The 22,100-nt window shown below is 37.2% G+C and overlaps 1 protein-coding gene and 1 non-coding gene across 2 annotated transcripts; both read right to left on the bottom strand.

Annotated features, from left to right (window-relative positions):
- Positions 1 to 565: 565 nt before the first annotated feature.
- On the bottom strand, positions 566 to 17,513 carry LOC121738810 (lipase member H-like). Its single transcript, XM_042131062.1, has 5 exons — positions 17,419 to 17,513; positions 6,761 to 6,908; positions 4,633 to 4,776; positions 1,486 to 1,695; positions 566 to 1,083 (listed from the first exon to the last, which is right to left on the bottom strand). The coding sequence occupies exons 2-5, from the start codon at positions 6,850 to 6,852 to the stop codon at positions 615 to 617; spliced, it is 915 nt and encodes a 304-aa protein (XP_041986996.1). The 5' UTR covers positions 6,853 to 6,908; positions 17,419 to 17,513; the 3' UTR covers positions 566 to 614.
- A 4,468-nt stretch (positions 17,514 to 21,981) lies between these two features.
- Positions 21,982 to 22,100, bottom strand: LOC121739541. The gene has a single exon (XR_006037464.1). It is a non-coding gene; the product is annotated as a 5S ribosomal RNA (ribosomal RNA).

The raw sequence follows: 22,100 nt of genomic DNA on the forward strand, positions 1-22,100 counted from the left end.
CCCGCCTTTATGGGTTCAAAACTTTTAGAAAACTTTTATGTTGAGATTTTGGCTGCTGTGGTTCAGATTTTGCTAAGCAAAATACAGTGGGTACTCCCAGATTAATAATGTGCATGGAAATCTTCGCTAAAAATCACGAAAACACCCGAATCTATGAAACTTGCATTTTGCACCTTTTTCAATAAAAGGAAATAAAAGTAAATATTATCAATTATCATCGGGAAGCCATCAGGGCGATGATGGTAACGTCCAAGCAACGTCAGGCGCCTCTACGTCGCTGCAAGCGCTGTTTTGTTACAGCGACGTCTTCCGACGCTCGGGAAATATGACGGTTGCTGGAAAATTACGAAAATTTATATGCGCATTTTATTATTCGTAGGCGCATTATCACTTTGGGAGCACTGTACATAACTTTGACATTTACCTATTGTAAATATGTGAAACGTAGTGTACTGTGTACGTATATTAAAATAATTTTAGTTAGTGCTTCTTTTGAATCATATAATAGCATATATGCACAGATTGTTGAAAAAGTCTTATAAAATCTTAGCTTCTAAATAATCTAATGACTACAGCTGCAGGCAAACCTACAACTCCTACCTAAACATCTCAAACTACATTTTCAAAACATCATCTTCATTCAGAGCTGCGCTAATCGAAATGAAATAGTCGTTTCCTTTTATCAGGCCTCGTTTACCCATGTAGTAGGGGTCCGTATTCGTGGTGGATAAGTAGAATATGCCTTGCAAGTTCCTGTCAGCTTTAGGGCCGAGGAGGTTGGTGACTTGAGGTACTCTGCCGAAGCAGTCCTTGTCTCTCGCCTGCTGGACTGAATCGCACTTTACAGCTATGAATTCGTCTGGATGCGTGAGAGATGATAGCCAGACTTCGTACGCTCGGGTGTGGCTGCAGACGTCTGGGCAGTAGATCCAGAATAAGGGTCCTGGTTGGTGTTCGCCGCCGTTCACGTAGTAGTTAATGTGCGCGATGGGTGTCGCCATACCGAAGCCGTCGATGTTGGAAGCGACGTTAATGACAAAGTCCGCATCAGTTTTATCCAGTCTGTCTTTCGGACCGAGGTTCCTGAAATGAAATTATGTTTATTTGGATAATTTATGGTTATAAACAACTAGATGACGCTAGCAATTTGTTGCGCCTAAATTTAATCGCGTGAGAACCGTACTTTTTTCCGCAACATAAACTATTCTATGTTCTTTTCAGGGACTCAAAGTCAGAGGTTTGAGCGTGAAGAGGTAGCAGACAAACAAACACACGTTCTCATATTTTTTAATATTAGAAGTTACACGACGCGTAGTCGCATTTCTAAATTTGTATGGATTTCAAATGCATGAGACGCCCTACAAATCTGTCAATACAGTGCAGAAATGCATCTACGCGTCGCATTGTAGTCAGCTTTGACCCTAACATTTCATGCATGTTTTATCTTAGCTGATGACGTTCAAATGCTAACAGAATAGAAACTACCTGAAGCAGGGACCCGCAGCATCCAACCCAACGACCTTGGCGACACTGACTCCAGTCAGGTCCTTGTAGTGTTTGGCGATGAAGCCGGCTGTTTGTCCTCCCAGGCTGATGCCAATTATCTCTAACTTCTTTGGGTTCAGGCCTCTACTCGTCATTTTGGCCAGCATTTTGGCTGCGTGCCTCCCGACCACGCGGAGGAACCTCGCTGCCCTGAAATGTATGAAAGGAGCGTGTAAAATAAACAGGTTGCTAATAGTTTTTAGGGTTTTTAGGGTTTCGAACCTAAAGGGTAAAAACAAGACTCTGTTACTAAGACTTTGCTGTCTGTCTGTCTCCAGGTTATATCTCAAGAACTGCGAAAGCTAGATTTCTGATTTTTTTACAGATTGTGTATTTCTCTCGCCGCTATGACAATAGCCAACATTAACGTGCGCGAATTATAATTGCATAAGTTGATAAAAAATGCTATGCAATAGCTTTACCGCGGCAGTCCCCGAGTGCCACCACACGTATTTTTTGTTCTGTTTCAAAATTAAATAATTGACGGAATGTTTTCAAATTATTACTTTATTTAATTATTGTTATTATTTGTTTTTGTTTGTGTTTTTTTTAAAGCATCCGTGGCCTATAATTGGTTTGGCTAGCACTCGTAGAGAGTGCAGCAGGTTCGATCCCGTGTACAATGAAACATTTTCTGATCTCATTGTACATAATACGGACTTTCGTACGGCGAAGAAAAACATCGTGGGGAAACCCGCACATGGTTGGTCCCAGACGTATTGAGTATTGACCCGTTCTTTCCTCTGGACTAGGCCGACTATGTTGCTAGAATGGCATATGTGCTTGAGCCATAACCGTCCGTCCGTCCGTCATTCCATCCGTTAGTCTGTCCGTCCGTCTGTCCGTCCGTCCGTCCTTCCGTCAGTCCGTCCGTCCGTCCGTCCCTCAGCTCCGTCTGTCCGCCAATCCGTCCGCCCGTCTGTCCGTCCGTCTGTCCGTCTGTCCGTCTGTCCGTCAGTCCGTCTGTCCGTCTGTCCGTCTGTCCGTCTGTCCGTCTGTCCGTCTGTCCGTCTGTCCGTCTGTCCGTCTGTCCGTCTGTCCGTCTGTCCGTCTGTCCGTCTGTCCGTCTGTCCGTCTGTCCGTCTGTCCGTCTGTCCGTCTGTCCGTCTGTCCGTCTGTCCGTCTGTCCGTCTGTCCGTCTGTCCGTCTGTCCGTCTGTCCGTCTGTCCGTCTGTCCGTCTGTCCGTCTGTCCGTCTGTCCGTCTGTCCGTCTGTCCGTCTGTCCGTCTGTCCGTCTGTCCGTTTGTCTGTCCGTCTGTCCGTCTGTCCGTCTGCCTGCCTGTCAGCTGTCTGTCTGTCTGTCTCCAGGCTGTAACTGAAGAACGGTAATAGCTAGAGAGTTGAAATTTTCACAGATTATTTAAATCTATTGCCACTCTAATAACAAATACTAAAAACAAAATAAAATTAATATTTAATACAACAAACGAGATTTTTTTGGCTTTTTTTGCTCTATATCAATAATGGCAACAGGTAGGTACTTTTTTCTCAAAGTCCTTAGTTATATGTGTACTTTTTCCCATACAAAAACCACAATTGTGCGACCTAATTTTGTTCTATAATGGTACGGAACACTTCGTGCGCGAGTCCGACTCGCACTTGGCCGATTATTATTATTTGTTTTATGCCGTCATTGACGGCCATATTGAACTATGAATGTTAGGTTGGGTTCAAGTCTTCGACTTTAGTTACCATTTCTTTATTTTAATTTTTATCTTTTGGTAGAATGTTGATGTGTTCTCTATCACATAATTGTATGTAAGTACTAAGTACTCCTTTTATTATGTAATTAACAGAAATATTATAAACGCATAAATGTCGTGTCTGTCTGTTACCTCTTCACTAATGTTAATTTTTATGGTTCCGTACCCAAACTCTATTAGGTACTAAGACTTCGTTGTCTGTCCGTCTGTTTGTCTCCAGGCTACGCAAGAACGAAAGTAGTCAGAGATTTGTAATTTTCACAGATTAAGACGTATATATGTTACCGGTATAACAACAAATACTAAAACCAAAGTAAGGGCCTCCCATACAACAAACGTGATTTTTTAAAACTTTTTTGCTCTTAGATATCAATAATGGCAACAGCCTACCGGTTGCCATTATTGATGCTACTTGAATTTTTCACAAAATCCTTAGTTATATGTGTACTTTAAGGCCCCTTACACACTGCGACTTTTAACAGCGAAGCAGTCGCGCGTATTTGAAACGCGCGACAGCATCTTGACACCAGCAATTTTTGCATCGTCGCGCGTTAGTATCGATACAGTTTCGCGTTAGCATCGATACACACGCGCGACACACAGATCCTACATCGCTACAGTTCAATAGCCAGCTTCTGCATCGCGACAGCATCGCTACTTTATCGCGACTGTATTGATGCTTAAAGTAGCGCAAGTGTGTAAAGGTGGACCATTTGGTACTGCGTCGATGCTGCATCGTGACAGCATCGCAACTGCATCGCTGATAAAAGTCGCAGTGTGTAAAGGGCTTTATATTTAATATTAATTTTAAAATAAATTAAAAATTAAGGGGGCTCCCAACCAAAAAAACAATTTGTGGCCTAATTTTGCTCTATAATGGTACGGAACCCTTCGTGCGCGATTCCAACTCGCACTTGGCCGATTTTTACAATGTTAAGATGGAGAGCCTCAGATCCGTGGTTAAACGAGACACAAGGTGTCCTTATGGGAGTTGAGAGATTAAAAGCATTGGAGCACAAAGGTATGCTAAACTAATAATAATTATAAACATAAATTAAATCACGTAATTAATCAATAATATGTAAATATTAAAATTGATAGATATTAATGCGTTATTGAATATTATTGATTGTGGAAAAACAAATACGACTGGAAAATTTAGAGTTCTAAAATGGTTTTAATATGTTATCTACCGACATTGGTCTAGACTCTAGCGAGTAGCGAGTATTGACCCATGCCTGATGCCACCGACGCTTTGTGCCATAGAGCAAAATGAAACCTATAGCGTATCACTCGTATGTCATAAAGTGATTATTTGAATTTTTGTCGGTAGAATATTCGCGCGGCAAAAAGTCGTAGTGCGCGATAGCTCTTAAATTCTTACCGTGGATACTCGATGGTGTTGAACATCAAAGCATCTAACATGATGACATTGTAGCCCAGTTTCTTGTACTCGACGCCCATGCCGGTGTTATAAGGGAGGAAGGGGCTGCTGAGGTACCCGCCCACGTAAATCATAGTGTTTTTACTGAAATAAAATGAAAGAAAGCTTTAAAAAAAGAAACGGAATTTTTGTTATTCAATAAAAATGTAATGATTTTTTTATATCTTGACTAGATTATCCGATGACTTCGTATTACTTCCCTTCTAATTACAATAAACCTTTAAATACTTTCCCTGGACTTCCACGAATATTTCTAAACTGAAACTAGCTAAATCGGTTCAGCCGTTCCTAAGTTTAAGCGAGAGTAACAAAATTTAAATTCATTTTTTACAGGGTTTGAATTGTGACAAAACTTAGTGGTAATACTTTAGATTGTGTATGGGTTCCATAAACAGGGTGTAATTAAACCTACCGACACAGTAAATTACAATATTTATTTGGAATATTGTAATACTGTGCTACCGGCCAATTTTTTTAGGCTTAGGAATCATTAGGAGAGTCCATTTAACCAAAAAAAAATAGGGTGTTAATTTTTTTACAATCCATACTAATATTATAAATGCGGAAGTATCTCTGTCTGTCTGTCTGTCTGTCTGTCTGTCTGTCTGTCTTGCTTTCACGCCAAAACTACTGAACCGATTGCAATGAAATTTTGTATACAGTTATTCTAGAGTCTGAGAAAGGACATAGGCTACATTTTGATGTGGGAAAATATCTTATTTCCATGAAAATATCGATGAAAATGAATTCGCATTGCGCGTGGCCAGCGCTCATCCCGGGGGTCCTGGGTTCGAGTCCCGCAGGCGGAACAAAAAGTTTTCAATGTTCCTGGGTCTTGGATGTGTATTAAAATAAAATTTCAAAAATCTTAAACATATTTTATTTATAATATTATAAAAAATCCAGAAATATATCGATGCAATGAACATTTTAGTTCTAATACGATTCAACAGATGGCGTTTTATTTTTTACTTTATTGTAACACTAGCTGTTGCCCGCGACTTCGTCCGTTCGTTATGTGCACACTGCACAGCTGTTTTTGGGTATTTTGATTAATTAAGGGCCGCGCTACACCGGAATGGCAGCGGCGAGGCGAGCACTTTCAGCGCTGCCATTCCGGTGTAGCGCGGCCCTAAGAGGGGTACTACTTACCAGGGTTTTAAAAAGTTTTTAAATTTGACACACATTTTGTTGACACCGCGCGCTATAAACTGAAGTCCACGCGGACGAAGTCGCGGGCAACAGCTAGTAACATATAATTTTATCCCACTTAAAATCGTTGCAGAACGGTCACTTTGCGGCGGTGGGTAGAGCGGGGGTGACGCGGGGTGTCCATTAATTGTGGTATTTTTAGGATAACTTTCGGAAGCTATTTCTCAACATTTTAGTACTGAGTAATTAATAAAAGAAAAAAATACGTGTATTTTTATTTCAACATAGATCAATATGTTGAAAATTGGCCGGAAGGTTTAATTGCACTATGTATATAATATAGTTCACTGTGAAAATAGTAGTGCTGAAAAAATAACTTTTTTTACTTTTGTATGGGAAAATTCATGACGCTGGGGCACTTGCCCATACAAATCACAAAAAAATGCCCTTTCAGCGCCGCTACTTACACAGTGAACTATATAAAGGGGCACCCATAGACACTCTAAAGTATTATCATTTTGTTTTTTACATCTTCGATTGATAGATTGGCATTTAGCATGAAACGTTTTCGAATGTCCTACCTGAACTTGAAGTCTATACTCTATATGTACGTCATATACAATATGTCCTACCTGAAGTCTATATCTACGTCATCGGATGTCCTACGCCTACCTGAAGTTTATATCTACGTCTTCGAAATGTCCTACCTGAAGTCTATATCTACATTATCGGAATTTCCTACCTGAAGTTTATATCTACGTCTTCGGAATGTCCTACCTGAAGTCTATATCTACGTCATCGGATGTCCTACCTGAAGTTTATATCCACGTCTTCGGAATGTCCTACCTGAAGTCTATATCTACGTCATCGGAATGTCCTACCTGAAGTCTATATATACATCATCGGAATGTCCTACCTGAAGTCTATATCTGGGTCATCAGCCAGTCTGTCCACCTGGTAATAATTGTAGTGCCTACCCAGGGTATGATTGGAGTTTATAACCACCATGGACAAGTGTTTGAGCGTCTTCTTGCTTATCACCGCTTCTTTTGTGGAACCCGGGCCTGGAAAGGAGATAATAACAATTTTATTTATTTCAATTAATACAATATTAAATTTAAAATGACAATCTAAACACTAAAAATACAATCTAAAATATACAAATATATACAAACTTAAAGTATAAAGCTACAAAAAGAAAAACTTCCCCAGGTCGTCTCCATCTGGCAGAGTGCCTACTGCCCAGCAAGCTGACAGCATTGCCACGCTGGATGGCAATCGCTATCCGCTGTGCCAGGTAGCTCCCGGCTCTGGGGTCTCGGGTGGCTTCGATAAGCTACTTAGATATTATCTGTCTAAAAAGCTTATGTGCCCCCGGACCCCATGCGCCTAAGGTTTCCACCCCAAACGGTTCAAATATGAGATCTCCGCTGAGGTTCTCATATTTGTGCTGCTTCGGGTTTTCTGCCTGGTTTGCGGCTGCGCCCGCACAGCTCGAGGTTCCCTGGACATGGGACGGAGCAAGTGTGTCGACACAAGTAGCGTCCCACACAACTCACAAGGGCCCGTCCAACGAAATTTTGCCATTTGTTTGCAATATAATATTTTTACAACTAAAAATTATCTTTTTTTATTCTTTATAAACACCTAGCTTACGAAAATCTGATTTGCCCCCCCTTGGCCCAGAACCTGGGTACGCCCATGGGCCCGTCCCACATTCCAGGGGACCAGAAAATAATAATAATTATGTTTGCTTCATTATAATCGTCCACCAACCAACTTAGTAATTTATTAGCATTATATTACATGTATAATTAAAAAAATATAATAGACTAGACTAGATGACGCACGCAACTCAGTTGTGCCAAAATTCGTTTATCGTGCGGGAACCGTGCATTTTTCAGGAATAAAAAATATCCTATGTACACTTTCGCACTTATAATATTACTAGCTGTTGCCCGCGACTTCGTCCACGTGGACTTCAGTTTATAGCGCGCGGTGTCAACAAAATTGGTGTCAAAAGCTTTTTAAAACCCTGGTACCCCTTAAATCAAAATACCCAAAACAGCCGTGTAGTGTGCACATAATATATAACTTTTTCCTTTTTTATACCAAATTTTAAAGCTTATTTAGCTTTACACAACTTAGCTGCATTACACAACTTTAGCTTTACCCATAAGCTATTTAGTATTTATTATTGATATGCTGTTGTTTCTGATATCTATCTGTGAGTTATTTGATAACGTGTATAACAATCGAAAGAATCGAAAAGTTTACTTTAACATGGTAACACCTCTTATAGAAATACATTTGAGCAAGCGATAGCGCGATCTAGGAGACTCTTGGCGCCATTTGTTATGAGTTTTTGAAACTAACTTAATTTGAACAAATTTACCCAATTATTACCCCCCCTTACAACCCCTTTTTCCAGTTAAAAAGTAGCCTATGTCCTTTCTCAGGCTTTAGACTATCTGCGTACAAAATTTCATTACAATCGGTTCAGTAGTTTTGGCGTGAAAGCGAGACGGACAGACAGACAGACAGAGATACTTTCGCATATAAGTATAGATTAGTATGGATAGTATCTATGGATATGGAATATAGAAGCAACGGCCGATGCGATAAGTTCGATCGTTGCTTTCGGATTGATCTCAGGCCGACGAATCGTGCACAGAATGAGTCTGTTCGGTCGTCTGTGATGAGTCCTCAACCTCCCTTTGGGGGCCTTTAAGGTTTATTTTTTACCTGTCGTATACTCTTTAAAAATGCCATTAATATGCAGCCCTACTTCGGTCAGAAATAATTTGGGGCGCGTACCGTTAATTTTATAATCTCTATCATAAACAAAATAAACTGGTCATAAAATGATTATATCAACAACGAGTGTGACGGCATATTTTAATCCTTGTTTTTTTTTTTAAATACTGCGACGTAAAATGTACGTCTGTACAAAGCAAAAAAATAAAAATAAACAAGAAATGAGTCATATTAAAATCTGTTTTTCGATTGTAAGGCGAGCTAGTAAAAACAACAATCGCAGGACATTATAATAAGTTATAATTGACTAGCTGTCCCGGTGAACTTCGTGTTACTTTAAAACCTTTCTTGGACTTTTACGAATAATTCGATCGCGATCCGCTTTCTTTAGAGTCCACGTCTCCGCTCCGTAGGTAAATATGGAAAATACTAAAGACTGGACAAGTTTGATTTTTGTCTTCTGGGAGATGTTACGATCTTTCCATATTTTTTGGAGCTGCCACATTGCCTTTTTGGCCATACCTATACGTCTTCTGATCTCCTTTTCGCATGCTCCTGTGTTGTTGATGTTGGATCCCAGGTACACAAAGTCGGAGACTTCAAAATCGAGCAGGCCTGCAAGATCTAATGTTCCAGTGCGATCAACCACCATTAGCTTGGTTTTTGCGTTGTTAATCTTGAAGGCCTAATTCTAAGCTTATCTTTCTCATTCTGTCAAGAAGCTCTGCCATTTCTTGTGCACTTGCGGCCAGTAGCGTGGTGTCATCTGCATAGCGAAGATTAGATATTTTGGTGCCACCTGTTGAGACTCCACCTTTCCAACCCTCGCAGGCTTTTCTTATTATATACTCTTCGTAGGCGTTAAAGAGTATTGGTGACAGAATGTAGCCTATTGCCACCTGGAACGTACGCGGCCTATTAAAAACAGGGAAATTGGAAATAAGTACTAAAATAAGTGTCGGTCAAAAAGTGTCGTTCCGTCTAGCCCCCTTTCGCAACGCGCAATAAGGAACTTCGTTCCAAGAATTACTCTTTTAGCGCTGTTATTTTCATAGTGAACTTCATACAGGGTACTCATACACACCATAAAGACTTTATGGTGGATACAGGAGGTAACAAAACAGTGATAATACTTAGTATTATCACTGTTTTGTTACCCCCTGTATATCTACAAAATATTATACTATGCTAGTGCGTAGTATGTGGTTGCGCTACGGCCTACGGGCTACGATCTACGCAGCAGCAGGCGCGGTCCGAAGAGGGAGGTCACAGGGGACATGACCCCCCCAAAATCTGGGACAAATGGATAAATCTCAAAATCTTGCCAAATATTAAAAGGCTAGCTACCCTGAGCTAACGCCATAGGAGCGACAAATTTTTATTTTTTAGTGTAGTGACTAAACTGTACTCGACGAAACGAGGCGGTAGCGGCATGTAGCGGTCATTGAGTTCGAAGTGATTATGCTTCATATTCAGTTCACATCGAGTATGCAAAATACCATATCACCCTTAAACTAGGAACATCAGCTGACACTTCATTGTCATTTCACAGTTTCTATAGAAAATGGCAAGTTCTTTGACAGGTAGACAATGACCACTACTGTCTCCGCGCGGTACAGTTTCCGCGCGATAGACGAATTTCGCCGAAATTGAGTTGTATGCGGGCAACATCTAGTAAATATACAGGGTGTAACAAAAATAAGTGATAATACTTTAGGGTGTGTACGTGTTCCTTGTAGAGAGTTCACTCTAAGAGTAGCACCGCTGAAAGACCAAAAATTTTTTCACTTTTGTATGGGGAAACTCGTGACGGCCCTTGCCCATACAAAAGTAAAAAAAAAAAATCGTCTTTCAGAGCTGCGACTTTCACAGTGAGCTCTCTACAAGTAACACTGTATAATTTAATTTTTTGAGTAAAAAGCAAAAATCATTATTCAAGTCGCATTACAAAAACCGAAACTTTTTAGACGTATTTGTTTAATGAGAAAGGGGAACCGTAGGTGGTTTTAGTGGGTTAGCTCGACGGTTCTCGCCGGCACACCTCCGGGGTGCTTCAGCTAATAACTCAGGGACATCCCCAACCCGGGACACCCATAAAGGGTTTCCCATGCGCATAAAAAAATTGGTTTAATGTATTGATAGGACAAATTGTTGCGTAATTTAGTAGAATTGAGATCATACATGATCCTTCACGTGCTACAACTTACACGTGATAGGAACTTGTGTGTATCATGGTCAACAGTGCCGGTTTTCCACTATTTTTTAAAATATTCCACTTACAATTTTTTGTTTTATTTTACCAACAGGTGACAGGGCTTAAGCGGACTTCCTATTGACGTAAAACAATATAGTTCACATGTGGAAAATACCCAACTTTTAAAATCTATTGAAGTCAAGCGCATGGTAGTGCTTGTGCCTAGCTTACTGCATTTATATTATAAAGTATTATTTTTTTATTTCACATTTTTCTACTAAAAATTCACAAATCTGCCCTTTCCTTAGGCTTATCTTCAAACCAAATATGAACGAAATCAGTTCAGTGGTTGAAGACGTGCCACCATATTATGATTTTCGTCTATGTAACAATATTATTATAAACTTTGTGAAAACTCATAAAGACAAACTTTGTAGTATATTATTATTATTCGTAGTATAACAAGTTATTTTGTTAATTTATATTAAGTTTGACGACCTCTGTGGCTCAGTTGGTGGGCTGTTGGAAGCTCAAGCCGGGAGTCGCGGGTCCGAATCCCGCCGACTCAATAGGTAAAAAGTTTTTCTAAGGTCATGGATGTGTATTAAATATGTGTATCATATAATAAAAATCTTAAATATATGTATAGTATAAAAGTATTAAATATATTTCCGTTGTCTGGTACCCGTAACACAAGTCCTTCAGGTACTTACCACGGGACAAGTCACCAGACTGACGTGGTGTGAAGCGTCCATAGATAATAGATATATTATTATACAATGTGTCCCGACACCGGCGTCCTAGCCTATAACATATAAGGTTATGATGTAGGGCATATTTTATCGACAAATTGGCGATCAATTTTTTTTCTGTAACTTTTGAAAAAGAAACTGGTTCTCTCTGACCAATATTTCTTAGGAAAATCGTTATAACTTATAAAACTATCTGACTTAGAGCATTTACCTAAAGGAATTTATTTAAGTTGAAAGCCTCCTCTATCTTTTTAAAATAAAAAATAAACAATTTAATGCGCTAGATTTTTTTAAAACAGCCATTTATAAAAAACTAGCTGTCCCGGTGAACTTCGTGTCACTTAAAAACCTTCCCTGGACTTCTACGAATATTTTAAGACTAAAATTAGACCAATCCGTTCAGCCGTTCTCGAGTTTTGCGCTTAGCAACACATTCAGCGACTCATTTTTATATTATAGATTACACCATTTTTAGGGTTCCGCAGTTCTTCATTACCAGCCGTTTCTTGTTCGGAATTCATTATGGCCCGGGAGCTGTCAATCGCAAAGTGCCCTCATAGTGTGCATGAAATTTTTTGATGAAAATAGATAGTTTAGAACTACAGCTACACGAAATGCTCGGTTTGCGTACATAAAAAAAATGTTGAAAAATTTTTTTTTGAAAAATGTTTTGCCCTCACCATGTGCGCTGGTTTGCCTAAAGTGTATTCAATAGAAAATTTCTTTACCTTTCAGGAAAAAAATACGCAAACCAATTTTTTGGCCGGAAATGAGTCAGGCAAGCCTCTAAATGTGCGTGATGATGTGGTTTTTTGCCCTCATTACGTGTCATGTTTTTTTTTGTTCCTTTCATTGTCTTCTTTAATATTATGTTGGTTTGCAGGCTCAAAAACACCCGGAAATGTTCAGCAAACCACCTTAGAGTTCATTGACTCTGAAATCGTTTTCTATAAAGTATAGAGAAAAAATATTTTTTTTACCGTGGGAGGGCCATGCTTCGGCACGAATTGGCCGGCTCGACTGGAGAAATATCACGCACTCACAGAAAACCGGCGTGAAACAACGAGTTTACCGGAGGCCCAATCCCGTACCCTATTCCCTTACCCTACTTTCCCCTTTGTAGTACTTGTTAGTACTAATAAGTAATAGGTGAAGAGAAACTAAGAGGGAATAGTGTAATAGGGCAGGGGAGGCAGATGACAGACCTGTCTGTCTGTTTGTTCTGGCTAATCTTTGAAACGGCTGGAGCTATTTTGCCGGGACTTTTTTTGGTAGATAGCTGATGTAGTAAGATGTAACTTAGGCTACTTTTTAACCGACTTCCAATAAGGAGGAGGTTATATTTTACTTTTTTTCATATTTGTTATTGGACTATCCCATCTCTGTTATTATACTGTGTTGACGCGGACGAAGTCGCGGGCAACAGCTAGTGTATATTAATAATAATTGGAATCTCGGAATCGACTCCAACGATTTTCATGAAATTTAGCATGTAGGGGGTTTCGGGGGCAATAAATCGATCTAGCTAGGAATCATTTTTATAAAATGTCATTTTATTCGTGTTTTATCGAATACCGAGCAAAGCTCGGTCAAATAGCTAGTAAAAATTATGAGTCATAAAATAGAGCAAACGGTGTGTCATGTGTGCGTCATTTTGAATAATTCTATCATTAAATAATTATTATCCTGTCCAGCAAAATATTGTTTTGCTTTGGAATTTTTTATATCATCATTCACCACTCAAATAATAGTGAGGGAGAGCTCTAGAACATTTTTTTTTGTGATTAACAAGCAATTTTTTTGTGAGTAGCTTCATTTTGATAAGACAAACAACTTTTTTACCTGCGAAAAATCTTAGCTAACAGAGATAGAAATTTTAATTTTAAATTAAATTTAAACTATTAACCTACCAATATACAAAAAATCAGCTGGTGAGGGTTCCGTTTTAGGGTTCTGTAATCAACAAAACTTGGTTGACTGATCTGAACTGATCAAAAAAAGTTGTTCGAGGGCTCCCGTACCATAATATTATTGTCGATATTGACAACAAAACTGTAAAGCTCTAATATTTCCATTGCGCGATCAAAGTAAAATAAAGTTGTTCTAGAATTTATTATTATTTCGGTTTTGGGCATCTAGACTCTGGAAATAAGATATTGTCGACGAATATCGTTTTTACAATATATATTCCAAAGTTTTTAACCGACATCCAAAAAGGAGGAGGTTATACATTCGGCTGTGGAATTTTTTTTATGTATGTTCAACGATTACTCCGCCGCGCCGTATATGAACCGATTTTCAAAAAATTTCTTTTGTTGTATAGGGTATTGTTCCGAGTTTGTACCATGTTCACAAAAATGGTGGTCTAGTGGTGGGAACCATGAGGAATCGAGGGGATTCCTTGAAATTCAAATGGGAACATATGTTTTTTTTTGTTCTTACTTTTATATGATGTATTTTCGTCATATACTTACTACCAAAAAGTAAGATTTTGCACCATGGTATACCACGGTTCCATAGGTGCTGAACTAGGGATTGCAATCCGGAAACTTCGAAATCGAAAAATCCGGGTAAGCCGGATATTTGGGCCTTTGAAAAATCCGGATTTTTACTTTTCAAAATCCGGATTTTCGTTTTTTTCGAATATTAGACAAAATTATGAAAAATAAGCTTTTACGTAACATAAAATTAATTTAAATATATCGTATAATATCTGACATACAAATCCACATTTGTTTTAAGGCGCTATCACAGCTTTGCATGGTCTACACGTACCAAAGTCAGAATTTCGTATGTCTAACATTCCATTGCGTAGTTATGTGGTCGTTATAATTACGTTTCTGTAATATTTTTTTCATTTTATTTAAAAGAAATAACGACTTATTATCTTAATTTCTTATAACCTAGCTCTTATTTTTCTATAATATTATTATGTTTTGTATAATGGTAATATAAATGCAATGATGATAAATTAACAATTATTTTAGAACATTTTAGTATTGAATACAATGTTTTTTCTATAAAACATGTTGTTTTTTTGTTTACATTGAGGTTCTAATTATGAATTATAATTGTTTGTGACGTAACCATCGCTGATTTGTGTTTCTGTATAATTAAATAAAGGAATATAGTAAGTTCACGTAATGTTGAAAAACGATTTCAAGTTTAAATAATTGTTTTAAGTCATTCTGTGCAATAGCCTAAATATAAATACACTATCCAACTGCTGGGCAAAGGCGCCGCCCAAATCTTTCACTTATCTTGCTCCAGCGTCACCGTTTGCCAGCCCAGCTGATATGCCTCCAGTGGGGAGTTTATAACCGTGTTCTAGGCTAGAATCCTTGCCAGAAGCCTAACTGGACAATGTAAGCTCAACAAGCGCCTCTACAGGATAGGTGTTAATATCATTACGACCTGCAGATTCTGTGACACACCTATTCACCTTCTACTTGACTCTACTGCTTTACCACAGAGAAAAAATTCTCCTAATTTACTAAAGAAGAAATTCGTAGCACCAATCTCAATCACATCGTCAAATTTATGAGCAGCACTGGGTTGGAGACGGATGCGTCTAATACGAAGGAGTCACAATAGATCTTCAAAGATCATCTTAATATCAGGATTACAATGATCTGCCTTCGGATCAAAAAAAAAACCTCTAGAGCATAGCGCTATCTCGTCTTAGGCCTAGATATATATTATACCCACTCAGTCGATATCCTGCCTAGATGTATGCGGATAACACGGCCAGCCCAATGCCACTTTAGCTTTTCCGTCTTGATTCCTACGTCTGTGATTCTAGTTTGGGAGCAAATTATGTTTTTTATTGTTTTGTTTTTGACCTATTTTTTGTAAGTTCCACCTCTAGACTTGCAGATCTTGGAGCATAATTTAATGATGTGCGGCCTATGGCTGTAGGCGCAAAAATTACGAAGTAGTCGATAAAGCGGAGATTGCTTAGCTTTTTCTTGGTAACTAAAATTTCACATTTTTAAATAGTTAAAAAAATCAAGGTATTTTCGAGTTTTTAATAATATTTTATGTACCAGATACTGTTATTTTATTCTCTTCCTTTATACACCCATGTGAAAATCGCTAACTTAAGAAAAATGTTAATTTTTTTAAGACGTTTTATTTTGCACTTTTAAAATGAATGTTAAATAAAGAAATAATAAGAAAATAACTTAAATTTAAAGCTGTTTATCAAAAATATTTCAAAAATTATAAAAAATTTGAGGTAGAAAAAATCCGAAAATCCGGATTATTTTAAAAATCCGTTTTCTGCAATCCCTATGCTGAACAGAACTCCTAATTCCTTAAAGACACAAGTTTGGGGATTTCGGCGATTTTTTAAGAACTGAAAGAATATTATGCTGATATGTAAATTACATTCATCATCATCATCATCACTACACCATGCATCATCACAATATGATATTGTTGGTACTTTTCATACTCTTATATATCGAGACCATAAAGTTAATATACCTAGATATATTAACTTTATGATCGAGACTGATCGATCAAAGATCATTATTCTGTAATTTATCTATCGATTTTAATATTATTTTGTTATTTTTAAGTTTGATAATATTATTTAAATTTGATATTATGACTTATGGCTAACAAGGTAGAAATTTTATCACGGGGTTTATGAGGTAAGTATGTAGGGAACTTTGAGTTTTTCATACAATAACATTGAGGGAACTCCTCGAAAATGATAGTGACAATGATCTTGTTAGTTATAGTTGATCAGCAGGGCTAAAATGGTCACTTTGGAGAATCATAATATGAATTATGATCATGATAATTATGATTAATTTTTTTTAAATCGCAAAATCCAGTTCTGCTTGCAATTCATGTCTAGTAATTCGTACTGATTTGACATTTGTCAAGTTTGACAGTTTTGACAATTCATTTGCTGAATTGATTGAGAGGAATTGGTAAATGTGACCATTTTAGCCCCGCTGATCACTTTCATGAACCTAAAGTTGTAGCTATAAAAACGGATAAAACTAAAAAGAGTAAAATTTTTATTTTTAAAACAAAAAAAATAATTAAAACCGACTTCCAAGGTAAAGACAATAGTAACATTATTAAATGAACTAAAAAGTATTAAATAATTCTTATTCTGTACTCAGTATTTCTGTTCTCAATCTTCATCATTTGAAGTCGGTACCAGTCCTATAAGTTGCAGTTATATTCTGTCATAGAACTGGCGATTAGGTTAGCTGGTAGGTACCGACTTCAAAATAATGAAGATTAAGAACAGAAATACTGAGTACAGAATAAGAATTATTACTTTTTAGTTCATTTAAGAATTTTACTATTGCCTTTACCTTGGAAATCGGTTTTAATTTTTTGTTTTAACCTATCAACCCCCATAAGGACATCGGCAACCGCGACAACAATAGAATAACAATAGATTTCTAAGAATCCGCGATCGAAGGAAATAAAAATTTTACTCTTTTTATTAATGCACAGTTTCAAGACTTTAATAGCGTTTAATATAAGTCCCAAGGAAAGGCTGGAGGAAAATCATGGTGCTTTAAACTTGTCTCGCATTTCTAACAAATTTTTTTTCCTTTACAACAAAAACTTCCTCGGAGCAGCAGAAAATACGTAATGTATCTTTCGGACCACTATTTTGACATGCACAATAATTAATTAAGCATTTATTTTTATCACATTTAAATATTACTAGATGTCCCGGTGAACTTCTTTTCACTTACCTCCGAATATACCTTCCCTGGACTACCATAAATATTTCAAGACTAAAATTAGCCAAAACGCTTCAGCCGTTCTTAATTTAGCGATACAATTTAAAAGTATTTATTTGTATAGAATTATATATATTTATATTTAACATACAGTCCGGCAGCAGGCCAGCGGCTCTTCCATCATCGGGCTTCGTCCCACCAGCACCACCAGCACCAGCACCGATCACAGACAACACTACAAGCACAACCAACATTTCGCAAACCACTACTACAACTTCTGAATAATATTTCCGCGATAACACTCACTAGTCCCACGCGGTCTTACTTGTTTACACTCCATAGTTTCTGAAGTAAAAAAGATTTATTTAATCATCCTTGTATTATTGTGAGAATTTTTACATATATGTATATTTTATAATTAAGAACACGTGAGAATTTAAATGTAGAAGGAAATTGAAAGGCGCGAGGCAATCTTACTGTAGGGGTTCCGTCATTCAGTCCGAACCGTTGCCAGATTTTTTTTGTGCCAAGTCGGGACTTTGGAACTTTTTGAGTGAAAAAGCGGGATTCTCCAGTCAAAAGCGGGACAAAGTGAAAAAAAGGTATAAAATTAGAAGTTTTTTTTAATTTTTATCATTTTATTTGCGTTAAATAACGTTTACGGGACAATAGATAGCAAAAGTAGCCAAAGAAAATCCACCCCTCTAACTCCCACACTCTTATCTTCATTACGCTCCTTTCTTTCTCAGCACGCTGCACGTACGTTCGGAATTTCCCCAAAAAGCGGGACTGAGCCTGTCCCGCGCGGGACATTTAATTTTGATGAAAAAATCGGGACGTCCCGCCAAAATCGGGACGTCTGGCAACGCTGGTCCGAACTCAAAAACAAGTTGTATACTTACAGTATAGCTCTAAAAAATTTTTGTGCTAAATGGACTTGGAGTCCAATTTTATGATGTTGCATTGTAGATAATTGTAAGCTTTCAAATTGTTCGTTATTAGTCATTTTGAAGTCCTAAACTAAGATAGCTTTGGAAGGCGCCAAGATAATCTTGCTCTTTCAATTGGATTTTTTGTACCAGAACGTTATTAGCATAACGACATTTATAATGACCACTATTAGATATAAACAAGGAACAGGAAATAGTTTACTAAAGGAAAACATCGTTTTTCATATTTTTAACTGACTTCCAAACAAAGACTTCTTTAAATAGAAGTCTTTGCTTCCAAAAAGAAGGAGGTTATGCGTTTGGCCGTGGATATATTTTTTTATTTTTATTTTTGTATGTTCAATGATTATTAACAATAGAAAAATTTTCGAAATCGGTTCACAAACTGCGGAGTAATCGGTTTTGAACCAGTTTGGTACCATGTTCACAAAAGTGACCTGACCTGATGGGATCCATGAGTGATCGAGGGAACTCCTCAACATGGAAACATAATATGATGATTTCGGTTTTATGAGAAGTATCCTAAGCATATAATGCTACCAAAAAGTTAGATTTTGCACCAAGGTATGGTAAGGTTCCAAAGGTACTATGAGAGCTCGGGATTCCTTATACATAGATACAAGTTTGGGGGTTTCGGCGTTGTTTTAGGACCAGAAAGCATATGCTACTATGCAAATTTCATTCATCATCATCATCACTACCACCACACCATGCATCATCATTCATCACATAACATATTATACCCTATATATATATATATATATATATATATATATATATATATATATATATATATATATATATATATATATATATATATATATATATATATATATATATATATATATATAATATATTATCGGTACTTTTCATCGTCTTTAAGACCGAAACCAAAAAAAAAAAAAGTTTGTCGAGCGATTTTGAAAATTAGTATGTTGTTTCAAAGTAAATGATTTAAATTTGGTGTTCAGGTTACCAAGGTAGCAATTTAATCATGAGATCCATGTGGGAAACTCCCTAAAATTTTGGGACAAATATACTATCTATGTCTTGCTATGTCTTGAAATACTATGTCTTGAAATATACTTACTTCTGCAATATAGGCATCAAATAAAAGGGCTCATTGAGAGTAAATTGAAAAGTAATAGTCAAGTCGTGTCGTGTCGTGTCGTGTCGTTTCGTGTCGTGTCGTGTCGTTTCGTGTTGTGTCGTGTCATGTCGTGTCATGTCAAGTCAAATCCAGCCGGGTTTTGGAAAATGCCCAGTTGAATCTGGTTAATTATGTTAAGTGAAATTTAACTTTTTAGTCACGGAATATAACAACTCGCTAAATATAGACACAGTTTTTTCACTGATGAAAATCAAATTATACGATTTTTTAAGGACTAAAGTTTATCAGATTTTAACAAATTCTTGAAACAAAACAAACTACAATCAAACAGACTAAGAAATCTAGCCAGAGATAGCTAAAAAACAAAAAAATATATATATTCAAAAAACTTTTTTAAATATACACTTATAATATTTAAAAAAGTTTACTTTTAAAAAAAATTTAAATAGTCTAAAAAGAAGAAAATAAATTTCTCCTTAAAAATTTTAACTTTAGTAGTTAAAATTTTAACTTTAGTAGTTAAAAGTTATACCTAATCCTCAATATATTATACAATTTGCATGATAATGAAATGATAATTAACTAAAAAAGTCCATCTAAGAATAATTAGTACAAACTTTTGAAATTAGTAACAGAGGGATAATCATTTAAGTTGATGACAAACATACAAAAATACAATTTTCTGTTTATATGTAGGTACAAGGACCTACTGGGTAACTGTGTTTATGAGTTCATTCAACAGCTCCACAATCTCGATGATCTCGAGGTGTTATCAGTCTGTCATCGTAATTTATCGTCCAAGAAGTACAAAGTGTATTTTTTTACAGAGAACGGACACCACTAACATCACTGGGCCTGTAGACAAGTGGCAAAGCGCTAACGCTAACGCTAGCTAGCGCTACAAAATGTATGCGATTTGACATAAGTCATCGCTTCGCTAGCGAATACTAATGTCAAATCCATACATTTTGTAGCGCTAGCGTTAACGTTATCGTAAGCGTTTTGCCACTTGTCTACGGGGGCAGACCTCTATAATGCTAACATGCAAAATAAAATTCTTATTTTACCCTCCTTGTGAAATGTGACACTCCATACTCCGATCTGGATTCTGTGGACACATTTTAGTGATAGTATAGCAGCTGCCTTCTCCGGGTTTTAATGGGTTTATTAACCTTATTCTTGTGTATAACTTCTTTTTAAAAGCCGGTTGAAAAAATACCAAAATGCACTGCGGTCTCAGTATAACCAAAGCGGATAATTTTTGTCAGTTTGGCTTTGGCTACTGAGAAAATTTCATGTTCCTTATGACGCCCTCATGTTGCTAAGACAAGCTAGGCGGAACCCTAAAACTGTTAAGGCTATCTCACACGGCATAGTTCCGGATGTTTTGGTGTACGATGGTCCACTAGCTTCCGTTTCGGCAAGGGACAGGTTTGACATGACTATTTACTATTCATGATTATTTTCCGCTTGTCATTATATAATGCTTTAGAGTTTGGTCTTTACGTTTCTACTTGAATGTCTCATTTTCAAGTTGTCTAAACATAAAACACCAAAGCCGTTGACCCGGCGGCACGAATCCGTATATTGTTCAATGCTCTTTTTAACCGACTTCCAAAAAGGAGGAGGTTATATGTTCGGCTGTGGATATTTTTTATTTTTTTTTATTTTTATTTGTGTATGTTCAACGATTACTCCGCCGTTTGTGAACCGATTTTCGAAATTTTTGTTTTGTTGTATTAGGTTTCACTCCAATTTGGTACCATGTTCACTAACGTGGTGACCTGATGATGATCCATGAGTAATCGAGGAAACTCCTCTAAATTTATATGGAAACATGTGGTGATTTTGGTTTTATAAGAAGCATCCTAAGCATATGCTACCAAAACGCAAGATTTTGCACCGAGGTATATTATGGTTCCGAAGATACTAAGAGAACTCCGGATTCCTTATAAATACAAGTTTGGGGGTTTAGGCGCTGTTTTAAGAACTGAAAGCATATGCTACTATGCAAATTACATTCATCATCATCATTACCACGTCAGGGTCACCAATGTCACCAAAATTGAACATAACAAATTCAGCCTTAACTCCAGAGCGTAAGGCACACATTTGGTGTGTATTTCATCATCAGGTGTGTACTTTTTCGAAACCGGTCGTGTATTTAACAATTTTGTAATAAATATCTTAAAATAAAGTGGAATAAGTGCAAGGAAAGTGTATAATTATTTAATTGAGAGATACAAGTAACATTAATTATTTAATAAATGTTACTTGTATTATCGAAGCAGCTAACTTCTCAGAAGTAATGTCAAATGTGTGCCTTGCGCTCTTATTTTAGTTAATGATTATGATATTTTTTAACTATTAGCTCGTAATTGCATCGTGACAGCCCTACGTAACAAGTTAATAACCACTCCTAGCTCATCTCCACATAAAAGCAATTCGCTAAATTGTAATAACCGTGTCAATACCTTACTTACTTAGTTTTGATGGCGAATGTAATGTACCTTCATTTTAATCAAGTCCAAAATTACCCAAGTATTATGAATTCTTGAAAGTAAAGAATTTTATCAGTATTTTCTTCAACAAATCCTATAAAATATTATTAGTAGATGGTAGTGATTCTACAAAAAAGTTTTAGCAGCAAAAAAGCCAACATCACGCGGTATTCCCAGGCGGTCACCCATCCAAGTACTAACCGCGCCCGACGTTGCTTAACTTCGGTGATCGGACGAGAACCGGTGTATTCAACGTGGTATGGACGTTGGC

Source organism: Aricia agestis, chromosome Z (assembly GCF_905147365.1).
Source record: "Aricia agestis chromosome Z, ilAriAges1.1, whole genome shotgun sequence".
NCBI lineage: Eukaryota > Metazoa > Arthropoda > Insecta > Lepidoptera > Lycaenidae > Aricia > Aricia agestis.

Excerpts from the sequence above, each read along its gene's own strand:
- LOC121738810 (XM_042131062.1), bottom strand. The coding sequence starts at position 6,852 with ATGGTGGTTATAAACTCCAATCATACCCTGGGTAGGCACTACAATTAT. Across the intron at positions 4,777-6,760 it reads GACCCAGATATAGACTTCAG|TAAAAACACTATGATTTACG; the intron begins GTAGGACATTCC and ends ATTTTATTTCAG. Across the intron at positions 1,696-4,632 it reads AACACCATCGAGTATCCACG|GGCAGCGAGGTTCCTCCGCG; the intron begins GTAAGAATTTAA and ends CATACATTTCAG.